General features: G+C 40.0%; 1 protein-coding gene across 4 annotated transcripts; it reads left to right on the top strand.

Moving 5' to 3' along the window:
• Nucleotides 1-317: 317 nt before the first annotated feature.
• Nucleotides 318-19,741, top strand: smg7 (SMG7 nonsense mediated mRNA decay factor). Of its 4 annotated transcripts, none has more exons than XM_079877527.1 (23): nucleotides 325-432; nucleotides 6,123-6,154; nucleotides 6,539-6,656; nucleotides 6,787-6,919; nucleotides 7,189-7,360; nucleotides 7,506-7,577; nucleotides 7,691-7,841; nucleotides 7,967-8,102; nucleotides 8,196-8,358; nucleotides 8,807-8,963; nucleotides 9,307-9,377; nucleotides 9,465-9,525; nucleotides 9,615-9,746; nucleotides 10,118-10,535; nucleotides 10,622-10,763; nucleotides 10,859-11,232; nucleotides 11,431-11,775; nucleotides 13,453-13,602; nucleotides 14,158-14,235; nucleotides 14,481-14,637; nucleotides 15,005-15,175; nucleotides 16,603-16,757; nucleotides 16,876-19,741. In XM_079877527.1, exons 1-23 carry the CDS (start codon nucleotides 407-409, stop codon nucleotides 16,987-16,989), a joined length of 3,528 nt encoding a protein of 1,175 aa, XP_079733653.1. In that variant the 5' UTR covers nucleotides 325-406; the 3' UTR covers nucleotides 16,990-19,741. The 4 variants fall into 4 exon arrangements, with proteins under 4 accessions (XP_079733655.1, XP_079733656.1, XP_079733653.1 ...); XM_079877528.1 differs by having other exon boundaries at nucleotides 9,636-9,746; XM_079877529.1 differs by lacking the exon at nucleotides 13,453-13,602 and having other exon boundaries at nucleotides 318-432.
• Nucleotides 19,742-22,731: the final 2,990 nt, after the last annotated feature.

Here is a 22,731-nt window from a genome sequence, read left to right on the forward strand (position 1 = left end):
ATGGTTTCATCATGGTTACCTTTGATATGTTCATTGTTCAAAATTTTGCAATAAAAAATCTGGACAAACTATAGGGCTATAAAGAGTAGAAAATGAAACAATTTTATCAAGTGCTGAAAGAAAAGTTTAGCCTAATATATCAGTGTATCTAGACCAAGAGATATACCATTTGTTATGAATGCGGCCACTGAGGTCGACAGTCAAGTTGTGGTAGTGTGCTAGCTAGAGAATTTCAAGTAAGTACTGTAAGTGACCAAGGGGGCAGGGCCTGTGACGTAGTTCAGCGCGCTCTTCTGTGTACGTCTGGACCGTTTTCTACCAATGACGATGTGATGGACAATATGGCGACGGGAGTAGACTTAGCTTGTGAACCTATCGTTGTCTAAAAGACTGGCGATCCGACAGGATGAACCTCTGCGCCCAATACTTACGGTGAGTAAAATCCGGAGATTCTCAGACTCGAATTGGCGACAGAGACCGTGTTTCTATAATTGAGGCCGAATGTGGTTTATCGGAATGTTGTTCGGCTAGCATTGGCTGTCAGTGCTAGTGCTTGACGCTAGGCTAGTTAGCATGCTTGCCTGTAAACGAGACACGAAACTGAATACAAGCAGAAGTGGATGACGTATTGTCCTGACTATTACCAAAAACACTGATAGATGGGTGGTTAGACAAATCGCGACATTTACTTGATCTAACGAGAATTCGTGTGTACATAGCAGCTGTTGTAGGAGGGCATGCTAGGTGCTATGTTAGCCCGCGTTAGCTACAAACATACCACTGGATGAAGTCAGAAAACAATCCGGTTACACATGCTCGCTACATTAGTCACGCAAGGCTGCGGGTGAGTGATTATGTTTGCAAATTAGCCCGAAAAAACAAACCAAAACAAGGTTTCATATGTTGCGTATCTGCTAACGTTAGTTACATAGGTTTCCATTTTCCTTTCATTTCAGCATGAATAACGAATTACAGTGATGAGCCATTGGTGACAGTGAACTGATATGATCATGACGCTTTTATAAAGCTGTTATGCTGTTTTATGTAAGGTATGTGGATGACAAGTGTGTTTTGACCTTGTTTTATTCGTGTCACTCGATAGTTTTACCTAACTGTTAGCGTGCATTGATTTTGACATATAACATTCAGATCAAAATCAACACGTATTTCTTAAGAGATGACTTTATCTGTGAGAATGTCTGGTTTGCAAGGCAGTGTTTTTCTTTTTAGTATCCGATGTGCTTCAGTAACCTTGGGTTGGTTCAAAACAGTGTGACATGAATCGACCGAGGGAGTATGTAAATAAATTGGCGGCTGATAATGACAAATCCAGGCCATTTGATCGTGAAAGGTTGTAAGCTGTGTGCCGAGCAGATGCGTTTGTTGTTAAGGAGGTTTGTAAAGAAATGTTGGTGATGTGATGATGACAGTTGGACGGCACATTTCAGCTCTAAAGTGACTGAGCACAGTAGATGACTTCAGTACTTGCTGACAAGAGACAGCAGAAAAGCTTTATGTTGTTGTGCTTTAATGTCATCTAGGGCTTGCATAACAACATTTAATCTGGTTTCATTCTGCCTGTTTTAACGGGAAGTTCATTTAGTATGCAATCCCAAATGTTTGGAAGGGACTTTTTGACAACATTAGGCAGGTACTTTTTTATTATTTGAAGTTGTGCTAAAATTATGGGGTTAGAATTGGTCCTTTACTACAAATAAATATGAAATGAATGTAAAGAGATTCACAAAAATGGAACTTATTCACAAATAAGTAGAATGAGGTCCACAAATAAATTTGCAGACGTGCTAATATTAGCAATATCACACAAGCAAGGGTGCCGTTTTCCCTATCAACTCATACAGGAGCATTTCTGCCCCCTATATATTCAAATTTCCACCTCTGACTTGAGGACAGTATGTATATTATGACACACAATTCATTTACAAATGTTAAAATCACATTTTAAGGATTTATATGATTGATAAGAACCGAGTATGCAAATGTTGCTATGTTGATGAATGGAATTGACTTTATCGCAAAGATGGTTCTAGAAACTAACCATTACACCTCTTCCAGAAGTGGTCAAATGAGCAACGGACGAACTGCGAGAATACATTTCTTATATAAATCTATTATGATGTTGAAAAGTGATGTTTGAGCAGCTTATTTTTAAGATCCTTTCAGACCATGTCTCCTAATAAACTGCAGCGTGCCGTGAACAATGTGCAACGTCTCATTACAAAATAAACTGAAGCGTCGGGAAACACTCAATACCACATAAGATGAGAATTATTCTACATAGGGCACAGCAGAAAGGCAACAGCACTCAAAGACTCTTGTGATGTTTTTGCAGACATGCGTGTTCAGAATAATGTTTTAAATAGAGTACCTGCCGCACATATTACTTGCGGTAATGTATTGAGTTGACAATACTACCATTTAAAAAATACAGTGGCATCGACAGTATTTTAAAGCTTTATTGTGCTGTGCCACCCTACTGTGTTCATGAGAATACTCAACAAGACTGGCATTTTGACATCATTTTGAGTGTATTTTTGTGTATTGTGTGTTCGTTTAAGCACTGTAAGCCGTGAAAAAGAACTCAATTTGGTTATTGTGAGCTGTTTGAGATGCTGCTTCATGGATTTAAATTCTTGCCCTGTAAAAGCAAGAGATCTACCAATTGTTATGAATGCGACCGCTTTGAGGTTGACAGTCAAGTTGAGGTAGTGTGCTAGAGAATTTCAAGTCAGTTGATTGAATTGTCTCTTGTCAACTGGTCCGGTACTGCATTGTTTTTATGCCTTGCTAATGTTTTGTTTTCTATGATGTATTTTGTACATTGTTATTGTACTGTTCATTTATTGTATTCACTATTGGATGTGTGTTACCAATGCAACATTATCAAGCTGGCTTTTTTTAACCATCTGAGGGTGCTTTTGGGCCCTGGTGAAGTGTTGACATGCCCTGACATTTGTGCTTTTTTTTTTTTTTTAATGTTGCCAGCCACCACCAGCATTTTTGGCCATTTCCACAATTTCATGGCCCCCAGAATATTTTCTTGTGTGAATATCTGAACATGCAATATATCAAAAGAAAGAACAGACCTCTCTGCTTTTTTAAACAAAAAAATCTGTTTCATTCTAGCTTCATGCATTCTTTTTTTTATCATCAACACTTGAAGTTTCATAAAAAAAAGTTACATTTTGAGCAAAAAGCTGAGAAAATTTTATTTTTGTCAAAGACTACATCTGGATCAGATTCAGTACGATGATCAAAACATAGGCCTAGATGTAGTAAATCAAGTCCATCAACACCCCCAAAGCTTGCACAGTCCTATAGCACTTCCTGGGCGACATTTCATTCAGTAACATTAGGCCATTTAGATTTATATGCTGTTTATTGTTGATGATCGGATTATTTTTCAAATGCATCTGCTTGCATAGCCTATGAGATCCATTGTTTCTGCTGCTTCTTTGCCTGTGTTTTGATCTGGAGATTCTGTACTCTTTCAGGAGATGTGTAATAGCGCACCCTACCATATATCCGTGATAACACGGAAAGCTGTAAAATCTTGTCAATGGCAGGGAAGCGTTGTCTCATGAATTACTAGATAACTTGTGAATGGCAGGGAAAGAGTTAATGGCTAAAGTCTGATTACACTGTTGAATTTAAAGCCCCCCTGTAGTCAATAATTTTATCCCTTAAAACTCATGTATGTTTGATCACCAAAATGCCAATGGCATATTTAAACCTTTTTTCCTGTGAAAAAACTGTATTCATGCCTTAAAATATATTAAATGTAATTTTACACCTTTGCTTCATTTAGTATACGTGTATCCATGATTATGCAAATGAGCCCCGGCCTTCACTCACTCATACAGGCTCATCTACAAGTCGATGTATCAGAATGGTAATAATGCGTTTTATGTTTCGCTCTCTACAACGTCGGACAAATAACGGTAATTAATATGATTAGCCTTTGGCTGGGCTATGTTATCAAACAGCTAATAATGTTTTGCTAATATTACACAAACCCTGTTCCCGTTCGCCATCTCAGAGTCAGACAGCTGCCTTCTAAAAACAGTATCCTTACAATTGCTTTGAAAAACTTAGAACATCAGTGGGGAAAGGCATATAGTTCATCATAACATTGTATTATACACATCATATATATAAAAATATATCTGGATAACCTGGCTTCTCTTGACGCTCCCCAGCTTCGCAGTATAGTAATGATGATATGCTAAAGCCCTCACGTTGTTGTGATTGGCTACATGTCCGATAGTTTGGTAGCAGGTAGTTTGTCACGTCCGAAAACACCAGCGATGTCAAACTGCGTTTTTGAGACTGTCTTTGGTTCACTGCAGTTTCAAGGAGAAAATACTCTGCAATGGTGTTGACTTTTGAGATTGCCCATGGTTTGTCTTAAAGCATATTAAAAACACCACATAGACATAAAGAAAATTAAAAACTTGATTTTCACCACAGGGGATCATTAGGGCCCAAGCACCGATGGTGTGAGGACCCTCTTGGAATTGCTCCGTTTATTAACAGATTGAATTTAGGCTTTTATGTAGGCCTAAGGGATAAAGTTCAATATTTTGAGAGAACCACCGGCTGGATGTACATTTTCCCGCTTATTACACGGCTACTTGCCACATAAGTAAATAATTAGACATGAAATATTGATCTGAGTTGAAATATTTTATTAGGTCTTTAAACGCAAAGCTTCCGCGGAGAGAGCAATTGCAGCGCGACAAGTTCAAACTAAACGGACATTTAAGAGATACAGTATACAGTCATTCATATCACTTATTACACAGCAACACAATTTTTCCTTCGACAGTAAGTAAGGGTTCACACTATTGCTGAAAAACAAACCCTACGTAGTTGTCAGATATTCATATGAGCGAAGGCACAGAAGGCAACAGGCCATATCTGCTGATAAACAATTTTTCTAGAGGCGTGTTGTTAAATTTTTTTTTAACTTGAGCATCGCATGATTATGATGCCGTTATGCACGAGATGCTGCAGAAGATGGCGGTCAAATATGTCCTTTTACAACAATGGAAAAACCGTGCAGTGGAATGAGAAAAAAAACACGTTCTCTGTGAAAATGAACTAGACACTCGCTACTGCCGTGTCCCATGTGAAACAGCCTTAATACTAGCTGTGAGCATGCACCATTTCGCACTGTGACATTTAAATATGTACCGGAACAGTGGATAGTGGCTTTAAATGTGGATTTATTCTACCAAACTGTCGGTAGTTGTCAGGAAAACACTATAACGCCTCAAAATGACGCCACCTTTTCACCTGTCGATATCCGCTGTGTGAATGAAAGAGCTGCCTGAGCCCCACTTTCACCTCTGACACGGAGAGCAGACGAGATGACAGCGCGAACGGCAAAATGTAAACATAAAGGGCAATATGTCACGTCACCAAAAATATTGAGGTCATAGGCATATATCGTGCAATAAGTCGATATATTTATTATCGCGACAGGCCTATCAGTATGTAGCCAAAAAAGAAATAAGGGCCTACCCATAACCAGAGCCGTCATCCAGCTGAAGGCACTGGATATTGCCAAAGACTTGAACATACCCACCAGCCAGGCCCCTCATTACTTATTTCAGCAATGTACTGACACACTTGCCTCTTAATTTCTTTGAAACGGCCGCTGTGATATGGCGTAACGGTGTGTGTCCACTGGTGCGGTGCAGAGGGAGCGTTTTTAGTTAATTCCTGTGGAAGTTCAGTGTCATGCTCACGCATGAGCAAGACCAGGCTAGCAAAAAACAAATCAACCACTAAAATATCTAACACGAAGTTATTATTATTGCCAATTACTTATTTGGCACATTTCTGCGTCAGTTAGACCAATGGCATTTCTTTAATGTTGCTGTGTGTCATCACTTGAACTGTGCTTATTGATCCGTTAAAACAAATAAAAATTAGGTGCAAAATGGCCTTGAGTTTGTGAATATATAGTCTAACATTGAAGCCCCTAAACTGCAATGCTGTTGTGCTTGTTCCAGAGATGTGTTCACTAGACCTTGTCCAATGATTCTCTCTTAAATCATCACCTCATTAACATATTCATTTCTTGTTTTGAGCAGGCAGGCAGAGGCCCTGAAGGCTGACATGACAGGTATGTGCTACCATCTCTAGTTTAGTCTATTTAGTTAGGACTTGAAACATTTGTCAATGTCTTCTTATTTATTAGCATGCTATTTTGATGCGTTTATCTAACTTGTGATCTTTAAAATAATAATATAATGGCAATGGTCATAAGTTGCACATATTATTAGAACTATTGATGTGATGTATGAGCTTACTTGTATGAGGAGTCTATTGCTGTTTCATATTTGTCATCTTATCCCTGTCACTTTGGTAACCATGGCATTAGATGTGGTTACTAAGACGTGCAGATCTTTCTCCAAATGAACTGAAAGGCACTGTTAGACACAGTCACGTTCTACAGTGCCACTGCAGCATTAGCTTTTTAACATGTTCCACTCCACATGTCATGCAGATTCTAAGCTTGGTGCTGCGGAGGTCTGGACATCACGGCAGGCTCTTCAGGACTTGTACCAGAAAATGCTGGTTACGGACCTGGAGTACGCCCTGGACAAGAAAGTTGAACAAGATCTGTAAGAATGTCAATGATAATACATTGCTTAATGATTTGCATAATTTACATGCATCACGCCTTGTCTAAGTTTGTGTATTATGTTAAAAATAACTGACTTTCATTTTGTCCCTCAAATACGTCTGTTTCAGCTGGAACCATGCTTTTAAGAATCAAATAACAACACTACAGAGTCAAGCTAAGAACAGGGCCAACCCCAATCGAAGTGAAGTACAGGCCAATCTCTCCCTGTTCCTTGAGGCAGCTAGTGGATTCTACACACAAGTAAGCAATGTATTGAAATGATATTGTAATCATAATTGTTTTTGTTTTTTTTATTGATATGCTGTTGCTTTTGCCATGAATGCAGCCATTGCTGCTGATATGGTGTCAAATAATAAATAAATAAACACACAAGGAAGCAGTGTTATTGTACAGTGCTCACTGCTCAATGCTCATTGTTAAGCAGATTGATGTCAGTCTGTTATTCTTTGTTGACTGTGTTTGCCACGACCTGTAGTGACCTTAATTAAAATCTCTTTTTGGATTCTTAGTTGTTGCAGGAGCTGTGCACGGTGTTTAATGTGGACTTGCCATGCCGTGTGAAATCATCTCAGCTTGGCATCATCAGCAATAAACAGAGCAGCACCAGCGCCATAGTGAAGCCCCAGCCCAGCTCCTGTTCTTACATCTGCCAGCACTGTCTCGTTCATCTCGGAGATATTGGTGAGGTTGCTAAGTTGCTGACGTTTTGTAGCTATTTTGGGGAGAGCATTAGCAACCTGCTCTCCAGCTTTTATAAATATGAAATATTTGGATGTTATTCACTGGGGGGTTTCATTGGTTGTGGTTAATTTTACGAAACCCACAGCACGTTATCGGAACCAAACCAGCCAGGCAGAGTCGTACTACAGACATGCAGCTCAACTTGTTCCCTCAAATGGTTTGTATCTGTTTCTGCATGTTTTCACATACTCAAGCCCACCACTGACATTTGAAAATAAATTAAGTGAATTAAGTGAATTAAAAATGAAACTTTTCTCCCTCTGCTCTAAGGTCAACCTTACAATCAGCTGGCCATATTGGCCTCCTCCAAAGGAGACCACCTTACAACAATCTTCTACTACTGCAGGAGCATTGCTGTCAAATTCCCATTTCCTGCTGCCTCCACCAACCTACAGAAAGCTCTTTCCAAGGCCCTTGAGAGGTCAGAATGTCTTTGAAGGGCTTGCAGACATTTATTACATTTATAGGATCATAATATTTTGCTCACATTATCGTAGACAAGTAAGAAACTAGTGTTTAATTCTCTTGCGTCTCTTTAACCCACAGCCGTGATGAGGTCAAAACAAAATGGAGCGTGTCTGATTTCATTAAGGCCTTCATCAAGTTCCACGGCCATGTTTATCTCTGCAAAAGCCTAGATAAGCTGAACACCCTGAGAGAGAAACTAGAGGAGCAGTTCCAGGTGCAGTCAAAACCACCAGCTATAGCACTTCATATCATTTTCTTGGTCTGAATTTGTATACTCAAATATTCTCCTGACTGATTCGCTCCACAGAGGCTGATTCTTCAGAAAGCTTTCAGCTCCCAGCAGCTGGTCCACATCACGGTTATAAACCTGTTTGAACTGCACCACCTCAGAGACTTCAGCAATGAGGCAGACGAGCACAGCTACAGCTCGGACGAGCAGATCAGCTGGATCCAACTCCTTGGCCTCTTCAGTATGTCCTTTATATCACACTGCGTCCATACCCTTTCTTGTGGTCTTTCTAAACCCTGGGTTAAACACGCTTGTAATTTTAAAAGATATACACATTCAATAGTTGGGGGTGGATACGATTTTTTTTTACGTTTCTGAGAGAAGTTTGCATTTATTTAATAAAAAATGCTGTGTAAACAAACAGTAATATTGTGACATATTATAGTTTAAAATAACCATTCTCTAATTGAATATATTTTAAAATGTAATTTATTCATGTGGTGGCAAAGCTGAATTTTCAGCATCATTACTCCAGTCTTCAGTGTCACATGATTCTCCAGAAATCATCTTAATATGCTGATTTGGTGCACAAGAAACATTTCTTACTATTATCAATGTTGAAAACAGTTGTGCTGCTTAAGATTTTTGTGGAAACCATGATGTTACTGTTAAAAATGTTATTTCCCTAGTGTCTTTCCTGGGCGTGATGCTAAGCCGAGCTTTACTCAATAAGAACCGAGAGGAGATCATGGGGGAATGCCCTCTTCCTGCCATCAAAGTGTCTCTGGACTGGCTGAGGCTTCGACCCAGTGTGTTTAATGAAAGTACCATGGACAAGCGCCAGTAGTAAGAAAGACTTCCTATTTTCTTTCCACCATAGGGCTGAATGCTATTTGAAGATGTAGGTTTTATTTCAGTTACAAAACAAAAGCTCGATTTCAGTAGTTCTGTTGATTTAGCATTTTTAATGAGTTTGTATTTAGTAGGGAACTTGTAGTAGTTTCTTAAAAGACTGATTCTGTCTCTTTAATCTGCAATCTGCATAATCCCAGCAACAATACCCACAATCCATTGCATGCCATGTCTGTTGTATTTTTTTTTTCATGATGACACACAAAATGGTTCTGCCTGAGCCAAGATTTTGAGGTATTGAATACTGTTAAAATGACACATCTTTGGCATTTCACAGCATCTGGCCATGGCTGGTGTCCATTCTGAACAGCTTTCAGCCTAAGGAGGAGGATGTGTCGAATACATCAGGTATGAGTGCTGCATCACACTCTTAAATTTGCTTATGAAATATCTTTTGAACAGTTCTTTCCATTAATGGTCATGATTGTTTCACAGTTATTCCACTGCCCGAAGAGTTCGAGCTGCAAGGCTTTCTGGCCCTTCGCCCTGCTTTGCGGTAAACCTTCATTATAAATTGATTACTGTTCTTGTTTTGACTCTTTATTTTACACACATGACTCTTTTAGCTGTGTTTGTTCTCTTAAGGTTGTTATTCAATGATTCCAGGATGCTAGACTTCTCTAAAGGGCATCAGAGTGTTGTGGAGAGCCTGTTAGTTCATGCCCGACACCAAAGACTCATCAGCCAGGGCAAGTGGGTGGCTGACAACCAACCACGGTGAGCTGTTGTTTCACTTTCATTCATTTCTTATTCATGACTTTTTCGGTCTTTCTTGGACTTTCCTGAAGTTTGGCACCTTCAAAACTGTCTTAGTTCTTTTAGCTGTAAAATATGCATTAAAATATATATATATTTTTTTATGTTTGCGTATTTTTTCTTTTTAATTTTTTTATCTTTCTTGTTTTTCCTTATTCTTTCCTTCTTTCTCTTTTTGTCATTTAATAGCACTTTTTCTTTTATCTTTTTTTTATAACTTTTTGTGACTAATTCAGATTTTCTTTTTTACTTATGACCTGTGTTTTAATATTTTTCTCAGCTTTTTGCTGGCATATGTGCAAAAAAGTAATTTTTTCTTTTGGTATTAACAGGTTGATCCAGTGTCGCATAAGTGATGGCCTTCTGCTCTTCATAACTGACATCCCTGAGATGGTGGTAGAAGAGCCACAGGAAAAAGACACACCAGTCCTCCAGGAGTCATCTAATGGTGAGCAGACCTCCAACGACAGCACGCAGGGCCTGAAGTCTGTCCTCTCGGCTGGAAAGAACCAGAACAGTGGGCTGGATGGTAGCGAGAGACCTGTGGTCACCTTCAAAGAGAACATTAAACCTCGCGAGCAGAGTAGAGAACAGAACCGGAACCAGCACCAAAGGGATGCAGGGAAGGACAGAGTTGGATTCAATAAAGGAAATGGAATGCAAGGGAAGAACGAGCAGAAGAAAGAGGGCAAAAGAAAGAGTGAGGTGAAGAAAACCAGTCATGATAAAACAACGGATGCTGGGAAACAGGTAAGGGAGAATCAATTGTGCCTCATTTTGCTGTAATTCTTATTCAAATGTGTAAACTTAAACTCCTTTTTGTTTTTTGCTACAAGGTGAAGACTCAGACTGAGATAAGGAAGACTCCAGTGTCTGAGGCGAGGAAAACTCCAGTCACACAGACTCAAACCACATGCTCTTCACAGTTTATCCCCATCCACCACCCTGGAGCTTTCCCACCTCTGCCCAGCAGACCAGGTACACTTAGACACTTTCATACATGCCACACCTGAACATTATTATACATGGGCTGTTCAGTCATTGCTCATTTCCTCATGTTTTTCCTCCTTCAGGCTTCCCTCCACCAGCATATGTGATCCCACCTCCCGTGGCATTCTCCATGAGCCCGGGCTTCACCTTCCCCACAGGTGTATCCGTACCTGCACCCTTCCTCCAGACCGCCTCCCACCCTCAATCTGCCAATCCTGTACAGACAGGGAAACCCTCACACATTCCCTACAGCCAGCAGAGGCCCTCGGGCCCTGGAGCCCTAAACCAGGGCCCTCCCCAGCCTCAGCAGACACAGCCGCCCCCTCCACAACCATCCCAACAAGCCTTGCAGCAATCTGTGCAGCTCCAAGTACAGCAACAGCAACCGCAGCAGTCGCCCACCAAGCAGAGCTCTCAGCTTGGCAAAAGTCCACCACATCATCACAGCATGCAGCAGGTAATGTGATGCCTTTATTTAAAGCATGTGGTATTACATGAATGCCGACTTAATTTGCTCTTGTGGTTCTGAGGTTCAATATCTGCTCTCCTGTTTTCTTGACAAGTCCAATTACCATGGAGACTACATAGAAACATTTATGTTGCTGACCTTGTTGGGTAATTTCTCTGCTTTCTCCATTTTATTTTGTCCTTGCAGGCTTACATGCAGGTGCCTGAACAGCCTGGTCAAATGTGGAGCCAGCACCAAACTCAGCCCACCATGCAGAAAATGCCCATGCAGATGCCAGTCAAACAGCCTTTCTTCATGCCCACCCAGGACCCAATGAAGCTCTTTGATCACCCTATGAGCATGCAGCCCCCTCAGCCCAGCATGGACAAGAAGATGAAGTTTCCAGAGGTCAAAGTGCAGGATTTCTACTGGGAGCCACCTTACCACATGGGAGGAGAGGGCAGGAGCGGAATGGGGGACAGGATGGGCAAACGTCAGCCTGGAGTCTTCTGCCCCGACCAGGAGAACATGCCCAGAGGGCCTCCATATGAAGTTAGCACTCTTTTTCATCTGTTTATACAGCTGTTGTATGTTAGAAGAAATTAGTGTCAGGCTTAATATAATATGATGATAGCATACTATTGTATTTTAGTTTTCTATGAGTTTAGCATGTAATATGCATACTATATGTATAGAAAACAATAACAATAAAATGAACACGTTTATAAATATTTCAATAAAAAAAATATAGCCTAGTAATATTTGATTTAACTATATGTTATATTTAAATATAAATAAATATCTGCATAAACTACCAAAACTTTTTTTTTTTTTAAAGAATTATCTTATGCTCACCAAGGCTGCATTTATTTGATCAAAAATTACAGTAAAACAATAATATTGTGAAATATTATTACAATTAAAGCCACAATTAAACGGCAGTAGTGACAAATTCACTAGTGTGTTTTATAGCTAATGTAATGGGTTATAGAAAAATAAATGTAGGACAGGGATTTGGTTCTGTGTATCTGTTGTTGTTTGGACTTTGAGATGTGGGCGTTGCGCTTAAATTAAATCTAGCTTGCTGGACTAAATCATTGGAGAAGTCCTGCATAAGTAAACAGAGAGAACTCTGTTGTTTTTTACCAGAAGGTCAAGTTATGACATTTTTATTAAATATTGTCATGCATTTCTTTAAAACATCTGTGGTCTATTTATATATTTTAAAATGTTATTTATTTGTGTTATGGCAAAGCTGAATTTTCAGAATCATTACTCCAGTCTTCAGTGTCACATGATCCTTCTAATATGAAATTCTAATATTCTAGTATCAATGTTGAAAACAGTTGAGCTGCTTAATATTTTTTTTTGGAAATCTAGATTTTTTTTTCTTTTTTTTCTGGATTCTATCTCTGGATTATAAATGTTATCACACTCACTTTATATCAATTTAATGCATGCTTTTGAATGGTAATGTTAAGGCATTACCAAAGAGTTACCATTTTACCATTACCATTTTAATCAAATATGGATTGAAACCGTTTTAATTTCATTTTTAAAAACTGGACATCACTCATTAATTTAAAACATGCAACATTAGGTCAAGCATGCAATGTAGTTCATTAATGCTTTAAACAGGTATTGTTTCATAATGTGTTCTGTTTCACATTATTTATTCATAGCATTCTGCTTGGTGCAGTGTTCCCTAAGCAGTAAGCAAGTATTCTAATGTGAACACGACCTCAGTCCTCATTCTCAGTCAATTCCTTCTTCTTGCCTTTGGTTTATGTAGGCTCAGCCTCTGAAATAGATCTGGTATGACTCTGTGATTATCATGGGTTTTCCGGCATAAGCTGGGGATCATTTACATCCACATTGGGTTTTATAGAAACTTGATCTCAGCGGTTGTGGAGAAGCGCATGCTTTCTAATTTTTCATCTCTTCTTTCACGTTTCCACCTCTGTCTAACTCTGCTGTGAAGTATTCTGTGATTCATTTGTGACACTATTTTACATTTGAGTCAGTCCAAGAGCTTTATCACCAGCCGTGAGCATAAGTCAGTTTGAGAATGGCACTGATCTTCACAGGCTGCTGTTTTTCTCTCAGATAGCTCTGACAGGCTGCTTCCTATTTTCTTACATTCTGTTTCTCTCATCCCTTTTCCTCTCTCCCTCTCCTTCTCCCTCTCTCTCTCTCTTTCCTTCCCCTTTGTGCCTCGTTTCTCACTAGGACAACAAGAGCTCCCCTCTTCTGCCCCCAGACCTGTTAAAGACTCTGGCGGACTTTGAGGAAGAGGAGGAGCTGCTCTTTACTAAACCTCATGATTTCTACCAGGCCTTGGCTGGCCCTCTTAATTCTGCTCCTGGAAGGAACATGTTTGTATGTAGTTCTCCTATCTTGTCGTCTGGTGGGAGTGGATAGAGAGTTTTCATATGAGCTTCTATGGATAAAAACAATCTGGTCCCTGTTTACAATACCAGTTGAAAGTTTGAACATGCCTATTGTTTTCCATTTTATTAGAGCAATCGTATAAGTAGTCATCGTAACTAAGAAATAACACAGAGATGGCATATATGTAACATCATGAGATGCATCCTGGGATACTTTTTAAACAGTATTGAAAGAGGTTCTTATTAATATCTAGGTATTAGTTGTTATTATTTGTCTATATATATAAAAAAATTAATAAGCTTTTAGATTTTAAAAAGGTTTTAAGATCTTATGAAAAAACAATTCAGTCTAATGTGTCCAAATGTTGGACATGTATCAAATGAGTAGTGTGCTATTACGTACTATATCTTCCATTTGTTATAACATGTGGCTATATCTGGAAATATAGTTTTTGCTTGTACTGTGGTTTGCCTAAAAATGATTTATCTGTTGGAATGCATGTTCTTCAGAGTACTCATCTTTTGTGCTTTTCTCCCTCTGTAGTTGCCAAATCCGTCACGACTAGACAGTGGAGCTGATGTGATTGGGCAGTCTTCTCTTCTCCCCCGATTTTCCATTCAGGTAAAGCTGCAATGCTTTTGTCAACACTTTTGTCCACCTTTGCATTGTGAATCAAAAGTCACCAGGTGGCAGTGTTTTCCTTCAAAACACTACCAAAGTTTGTATTTGATGCACTGACTGGTAATGTAACTAAAAATTTCTGGGTGGTTTTGCCAGCTCTGACTTGTTAACTTTTTAAGAAGTACAATAACCAAATTTGAATTTCCTGATACTATTCTTTCCTTTTTCTGTCCTCTGTTTTACAGGACAGCTCCTATCAGAACAACAGTATTTTTAGCGAGGCATACGGTAAAAATATGGCCCCTGCGTCTAAGCCGGATGCGCCCATGATGCACCAGGAGCCCTCGCTCTACTCCCTATTTGAAGGAACCCCATGGTCCCCCTCCCTTCCTGCTAGCTCAGGTACCATATAGTGATTTTGATTTACTGTAGTATGTGAGCATTAACTAGATGGCTTAGAGCAGGGGTGCCCAATCCTGTTCCTGCCGATCGACTGTCCTGCACAGTTCATCTCCAACCCTAATCAAACACACCTGCCTTTAATTTTCAAGTGATCCTGAAGACCTTAATTGGTTACTTCAGGTGTGTTTGATTAGGGTCGGAGATGAACTGTGCAGGACAGTCGATCGGCAGGAGCAGGATTGGGCACCCCTGGCTTAGAGACATCATATAATGAGGATTCATTTCATTCATAGCCTTTATTTTAGATTTGTACATGTGAACTAACAGCATCGGTTTATGAATATTCTGTTTCCGTCTTTTGCTATAGATCACTCAACACCAGCCAGTCAGTCCCCTCACTCTTCCAACCCAAGCAGCCTGCCTTCATCCCCACCCACCCATAGCCACGGCTCCCTGCCCTTCTCCAACTTCGGCCCCATTGGGACGCCTGACAGCAGAGACCGTCGCGGAACCGATCGATGGAAGGCCGATAAGACTGGTAATTCCCATGCTGAGAGCATACTCTGTTGGTTCTATGTATCTCTTCTAGTGGTCGACCTATATATTGTCAAAGCTGTTATATTTATACACTATATTGCCAAAAGTATTGGGACACCCCTCCAAATCATTGAATTCAGGTGTTCCAATCACTTCCATGGCCACAGTCGTATAAAATCAAGCACCTAGGCATGCAGACTGCTTCTACAATCATTTGTGAAAGAATGGGTCACTCTCAGGAGCTCAGTGAATTCAAGCAAATTTAAGTCGCCAACTTTCAATAGCTACAGACCTCCAAGCTTTCAGATTAGCTCAAGAACAGTGCATAGAGAGCTTCATGGAATGGGTTTCCATGGCCGAGCAGCTGCATCCTAGCCTTACATCACCAAGTGCAATGCAAAGCGTCAGATGCAGTGGTGTAAAGCACGCCGCCACTGTAAAGTTTGGTGGAGTGGGGATTGTGGTGATGGTGGCCCCTTAGTTCTTGTGAAAGGAACTCTTAATGTTTCAGCATACATCAAGACATTTTGGACAATTTCATGCTCCCAACTTTGTGGGAACAGTTTTGGGATGGCCCCTTCCTGTTCCAACATGACTGCGCACCAGTGCACAAAGCAAGGTCCATAAAGACATGGATGAGTGAGTGAGTTTGGTGTGCAGGAACTTGACTGGCCTGCACAGATTCCTGACCTCAACCCGATAGAACACATTTGAGATGAATTAGAGAAGAGCCAGGCCTTCTCGTCCAACATCAGTTCCTGACCTCACAAATGCGCTTCTAGAAGAGTGGTTAAAAATTCCCATAAACACACTTCTAAACCTTGTGGAAAGCCTTCCCAGAAGAGTTGAAAAGGCTGGGCCAACTCCATATTAATCCCTACGGATTAAGAATGGTATCATCAAAGTTCATGTGCCAAAAAGGCAGGTGTCCCAAAACTTTTGCCAATATAGTGTATATAGTCAATGTTTTGCCAGTAAGTGTTGTGAGTGGGACTTTTATTTTGACAGCAATGAAACCTGAGAAGATGTACAGGACCTCTTCTTCTCCAACTTTAACAAATCTGTTTAAAAATGGATAGGCAAAACCTATGATACTTTTTAAATATACTGTTGGAATAAAAAAAAAATGCACTATATCATAAAAATTAAAGTACAGTGCATGCAAGACTTGTCTTTCTGTGCAAATGATCTAAACCCTGTTAACTGAGGTGTGGATAGGAGAGTTTAGCTGTCAATGGACACGCACGAGTGAGCAACTTCAAACTACGTTGCGCTAAATCCAGCTTCCCTCTGTCATGTCATATTCACTGTGTACTATATGTATAATTGGCCACTGCTAGCCTCTGTTATTTTATGTAATTAATTAACTGTTAATCATTTTTGAATATGTACATTTTATGGTTGGTATGTAAATATGACTATCTTCAGGTGTGAGCGGCTTTGGGTTGGACTACCTGCCTTCTGCCTCGTCCTCTTCTGTGTCAGAGGCCAACAGCTGGCACCAGGGGGCGCCAACCAGCAGCTGGGCAGCCCAGGACATGCCAATGGAGGACTCATCTACTGTCCTCCTTGACAGTTTCAAGGTAGCATGAGATGTTCTAACCGCAGATGTGCTACAACATATTTTGTCAGTTGCTTGGTTGTTTTACTTTGGTCTTAATATCCCTTCACTTTCCATTTCTTCTACCCCTTTTTCTGCAGTCAATCTGGTCGAGCTCTATGATGCAGCCCGGTCCGTCTGCGCTGGAGCAGCTCCTGATGCAGCAGAAACAGAAGCAGCAGCGTGGCCACGGCAACATGAACCCGCCACACTGAGAGCCCACAGGAAGACGCACTTGTGTCAAACATGATTCAACAGAAGAGGTGAAACACCACAAGCTCCAATCGGAAATTTCCGGCATTATCTGCGCGCGGAGGCTGGAGACGGCGAACGATGTGAAGCGACAGGCTCAAAATGAACCGCTCGCCTGACCGACGAGGGACGTGCAGCCCTCTCCTCTCCTCTCTCTCTCTCACTCACTCTGTCTGTCTCTCTCCCTGTGCCTCTATGGCAACGAGGGCGTGCAAGCACCTGACCTGTCACGCTGCTCAGCACGTAGCCGCTGCAGAACACTGACTCTGAGGGGACAAACTCTCTCTGATTGCCACCTCGCTTCCTCTGGGGGTCAAAGGTCATTCTCCCGTCTCATCTGGACTTAAGACTCTGGACTAGACGCCCACATGCCACCTGCTTAAATCGCTCTGTGCGACCGGCACGCCGCACGTGGAGGAGTTAGGTGTGGGTGTGCGTGTCGGAAAGGGATGTTTATTGACAGCAGATGTGGTTTTACGAGGGACAAAAAAAAAAGATGAAAGGAGTGGTTTTGTTTTATTCCAAGTCTGGATTCATTTTCTCAGAGGGATTTGTGTCGCTATGTCCAGAATAAAAAATAAAAAAACGGAATGAATGAAGGATGATGCAATCGGCATGAACGTGCGCATCTAGAGAATGTGCTCGAATATTAGGACTTAGATTGACACAGGCATGGATCATGGTGTTGTCATGTACAGTCTGTTGATTTGTAAGAAGAGTTTGGTGAACGGGACAGGGAAAGTCTCTAAAGTTCGAACCATTATGAAGCTCATAGCGACATTTATAGCTCAATCAGTATCAAGCGGAGTTGGGGGTTAGACTATAGATGTAGGATGTAGTATCATTAGCTGCAATAGAGACTGCAATTATTAACAATACTGTATTTTGTGACTTGTTCTGTAGCAGTTTTAGCTCTCTGAAATATTATTCAGTAAATATGTTCAATAGTTTACTGCTAACGGGGGAGTTCATTCGATATAAATGTGTGCCTCCCCTTCTCCCTCCTTTCCTCGTTTCTTTACTCTAGCTTACCAGCATAACGGCTTCTTTTGTTCCTGTTCTGCCTTTTTATTAAGATTTTTAAGCTTTATCAGCTCTCTTTGTGCCTGATCTGTGTTTTCTCTCTTCCTTTTGTTGTTCTTTCTCTATTTTTGTTTTAAGGAATCGTTAGCATCGCGGTCACCTTGGCACTGTAGGGAAGGTTTGGGAAACTTAGGCGAACAGGTCAAGCTGCGACGCTGTTGGCTTGTCAGAAAGTGACGCGAGCCGGGGAAGCCCATTTTCCCACAGCAACCTCACAGCCACTGAATTGTTCTTCTTTCAGGTACCATCTCCACAGGAACTGTACTCCGATCGGTTTAAAAACCACAGACCGTATCTCCGAAAGGATGCTTTCCCGCGCTCCCGTTATGCTAAGCACTAAAAAAGAGGAAAAGCAGTAATCAGGCTGACGCTTCACTCTGAAATCTTTAAATGTATATCATCAGTTGCCTCAGGTTAGCGTCAAGTGACTCTGTTTCTCATGCGATTGTGCGCTAGTAAGTGGTCACGTCATCATCATCAGACGCCCTGTTTGCAGCCTGTTTTTTTCTCTCTCAAGGTTAAAATCGAATATTGTTTTGAAAACTAACGGTTCTCTTTTCAGTAGAGCATATAGCACTGAGTAAGCCTTCGAGACCTTGTAATGGGTGCCACTGTTTGGTAAATGTTCTGGGGCCAGGGGTTAGTGTTGGATAGGCTGAGAAATCTATAATGCGTTCACAGTGGTTAATTCTTCCTGGTTAAGCAATGCGTTTTTGTTCGGAGGTTATATGAAAGACGTACTCTCTTGTATGATGAGAATAAAGCGTGTTTTTATTTTTGAGTAGAGAACATTTTATTAAAGACAAACTTTAAATGATGTGTCTATTTGCCGTGTGATTGTGCTTCTCTTGTTGCATTTAAAATTGTATAAAAAAAAAAAAGAGGAATTAATAATTACGTGGAATCTTAAAAGTTGAGTTAGGTCAAAGTATCATTTGCAAAAAATAAAATAATTCTACAAGCAAAGTTAAAGTGGGAGCTGAGGCCCCATTTTGTTCATTTTTTTGTTTTCCTCTTATAATCGTTCGGCAAGGAGTTTTCAGAAGCCTGTGCTCTGATTGGTTGCTGTGGACGTCTAACATTCTTTTATTTTGGATGGACTTGTAGTGCACAGTCTTGTGTGAATGTGCTTTTTTTTTTGATACCCTGTATCTCACTGCATTGTAAATGTGGATTTTTCCCTGTTGTCCAGTATCCATCTTTTAACTGTGGCTTCTGTAGTGATGTACATTACAATGCTGATCACAGGACAACAGCCTTGCGCCTTTGGGCCGTAACATAACATTCCAATAATAAAGCTAAAAATAATAATAATAAAAAAAAAAATAACAGCCAGCTTTTTACATTAAATTTACCACTATGAAAGTTTGTCCCAACCCTGAATTAAGTCTGCCACTCTTGAAATTCTGCATGAAATCCATCTTTCAGAATGCCTTGTATTTTGGATGAGGGAGATATCCAGTCAAATTCTTTTGTTTGTTTGTTTTTTAGAGGATGTTGTCAGGGAATAGTTGGGTTTGAGGATATCTCCTTCTATAATGGGCTTGATTTATTGTGTTCTTGTCTCTTTGTGGACACTTGTAAACGCTGGAATCAGCTATGCCTTTAATAAAATAAACCATGTCCTCATAAGCAGACTTTGGATTCTTTTCTGTACCTCACACTTTGGTTTGTCTTATCCCGTCAGGACACTGATGACTATTACATCCAACATGATTACAGGGTCATACGTTTTAACAGTATTGTTTGTGCCAGCTATTATGCTTTGAGCCAATATCCTATGTTGTAGCTGTTAAAAATGTTCAGTACTACCATTATGAAATATGATTTGGTCATTGCTTCATGTCTCACATCTGTAAAAGGCTGTCACATCCAGGTAAGAAAGCTTCCATTTTTACAGTTTTCAGTGATAAATCTACCCTTAAAGGCCCGTTCACACCAAGAACGATAACGATAAAGATAACGATAGTTCTACAAATCGTTCTCAATATTAAACAATAGCAGAGTCCTCACAACAGCTATAACGATAACAGCAAAGAGAAACGATATCGTTGGAATCACTTTCAGAGCGATTTTATCCAGCTGATGAACGATAAAAACATTGACAGCCAATCAGAATCCATCCTGCTGTAACGAGCTGGAGCATTTAAAGTGACAGACAAGCATGCGCTTAGACTAAACAGAACAATATTGTCCCCTGGTGTGGATGTTAGTATAGTTATCTTTATAGTTCTTGTTCTTGGTGTGAAAGGGCTTACAATAACTGTTCTGTTAACAACCCTCTATCGATCCGACTGTCCGTAATTGTGGATACAAAAATGTGAAAGTAGAATCGGCAGTTTTTACGAGTTGTCAAAAGACTTTTGCTGAGAAATAAATGTGAATATCTTGGTCCAGGTAACACATAGAACAAGAAAACATTTCAAATGTACATGTACTACAGACATTGTAACAATACAAAGCTGTTTGAAAAATGGCAACGTTACACTTAAAGATAAAAGATTGCGATCTCATTTCTAAATGACAATGATTTGGCTATGTCTGTGTCTGTTTAACCTTTGACAAGCATGACCACAGCAAACATTCAAATTCGATTCTCAATTTATCTTGTGCAGCTCTATAGTGTTCATATACATTAATACTTAGGCCTAGATGGTGTATTGGGACTTAAATGAACACTCCACCGTTTTTTCATATTAAATTATGTTATTCCCTTAACACTTAGGCCTAGATGGTGTATTGGGACTTAAAGGAACATTCCACTGTTTTTTCATATTAAACTGTTATTCCCTTAACTAAGACGAGTTGATACATACCTCTCTCGTCTCAGTGCGTGCACTCAATCGCTCTGGCACGCGGCGACACTTTGATAGCACTTAGCTTAGCCTAGTTCATTCATTAGGGTCCAAACAGAGATGAAGTTAGAAGCGACCAAACACCTCCACGTTTTCCCTATTTAAATACAGTTACACGAGTAGTTACACGACCAAGTATGGTGACAAAATAAAACGTGGTGCTTTTCTAAGCGGATAAAAAGGATAACTATATGGCGGAATAGCACTTGGGAGCACTTCGACTCGGCGCAGTAATATCATCACTCCTGAAAAATCCTCTCCCCTTCTCCCTCTCACTTCTGTCATTAGAACCAACGTGACTTTTTACTGCGCCAAGTCGAAGTGCTCCCAAGTGCTATTCCGCCATACATTATAGTTATCCTTTTTACCCGCTTAGAAAAGCGGCAAGTTTTATTTTGTGTCACCATACTTGGTCGTGTAACTACTCGTGTAACTGTGTTTAAATAGGGAAAACGTGGAGGTGTTTGGTCGCTTCTAACGTCATCTCTGTTTGGACCCTGATGAATGAACTGGGCTAAGCTAAGTGCTATCAAAGTGTCGCCGCGCGCCAGAGCGATTGAGTGCACGCACTGAGACGAGAGAGGTATGTATTAACTCGTCTTAGTTAAGGGAATAACATAGTTTAATATGGAAAAAACGGTGGAGTGTTCCTTTAACCATATGTATTCAGAACATTATTTTTCTATTCTATACATCTTAATGGGATACATATTTTCTCATTTGTATACAAAAAGGCTAATAGCCTATCAGGAAATTGTTTCAGGGGGAAAATGGTTCATTAAATGGACTGTGATATAATTGGTAACACTTTACTATAAGCTTAAATATTATTTAATGCATTAGATTTCATGAATTAACAATGTTCATCTAATTTTTCAGCATTATTTTGGTTAAAGTTCGTTTATAAATAAATTCTTTAATTTGTTTGTTAATACATTAATGTTAATTTACAACAACTTCAAATGCAGAAATTAATATGAAACTATTACTAAATGCTGTAAAAAATATTTGATATTCTTTCATAGCTAATGCTTTAGTTAATGTAGAAAAATAGAACCTCTCTTCATTGCGTTACCATTTAGCCTATTTTTGTCATTGTCTAATTTATCATAAATCTGAGTTGGTGCAAAATTGACTTTATAACCAGGAGAGGGAAATGGTTTAGTGTAAATCACAGAGGAAAGAGCTGTGAAGTTGATGCTGTCTAGAAATGGAAGGGGACGGGTTGTTCTTAGAACACCTCTCAGCTCCTCACCCACTTCCTGACAGGAAACCACAGTGGTTGAAGATCAGCTTACCACATATACGCCAGCTGCCTTATCATCTCTCCTTAATGCAAACTCCATTGAACCGTTTTTGCCACAGAATATTTCAGTGTGTACTCGGGGCCACGTTGATTCAATATTTGAGGAGCCCCTACAAAAACTCTTGCCATTTGATTTCAACATGCATGTGTTTCCTACCCTGTTATATGATGTTAGTTTCAGTTTGACCAGACCCTCAGTCATGGCCTGACAGCTCTTAACACTACCATAAATCACTTAGGCCTACACTGTCAAATTGCACAATTCATAACATTATTTACTTCTAAAGATGAAGTCAAGAGTTAGAATCAATGTCAATTTAAACTAAAATATAAACTAAAAGTTAACATAAATTACAGATTCTTACAATGCTACTGTTATTATACAAAATTGATACATTAAGGCTCGTTCACACCAATAACTATTGCTATAACGAGCGTGCACACGCACACACCAACGCACT

This window comes from Squalius cephalus (assembly GCF_949319135.1).
Source record: "Squalius cephalus genome assembly, chromosome: 7".
NCBI lineage: Eukaryota > Metazoa > Chordata > Actinopteri > Cypriniformes > Leuciscidae > Squalius > Squalius cephalus.

Bases quoted from the DNA above. Each gene is read 5' to 3' on its own strand.
- smg7 (XM_079877527.1), top strand. From the start codon at position 407: ATGAACCTCTGCGCCCAATACTTACG. The intron at 6,155-6,538 runs GTATGTGCTACC...CATGTCATGCAG, and splicing joins CCTGAAGGCTGACATGACAG to ATTCTAAGCTTGGTGCTGCG. The intron at 8,964-9,306 runs GTAAGAAAGACT...GGCATTTCACAG, and splicing joins ACCATGGACAAGCGCCAGTA to CATCTGGCCATGGCTGGTGT.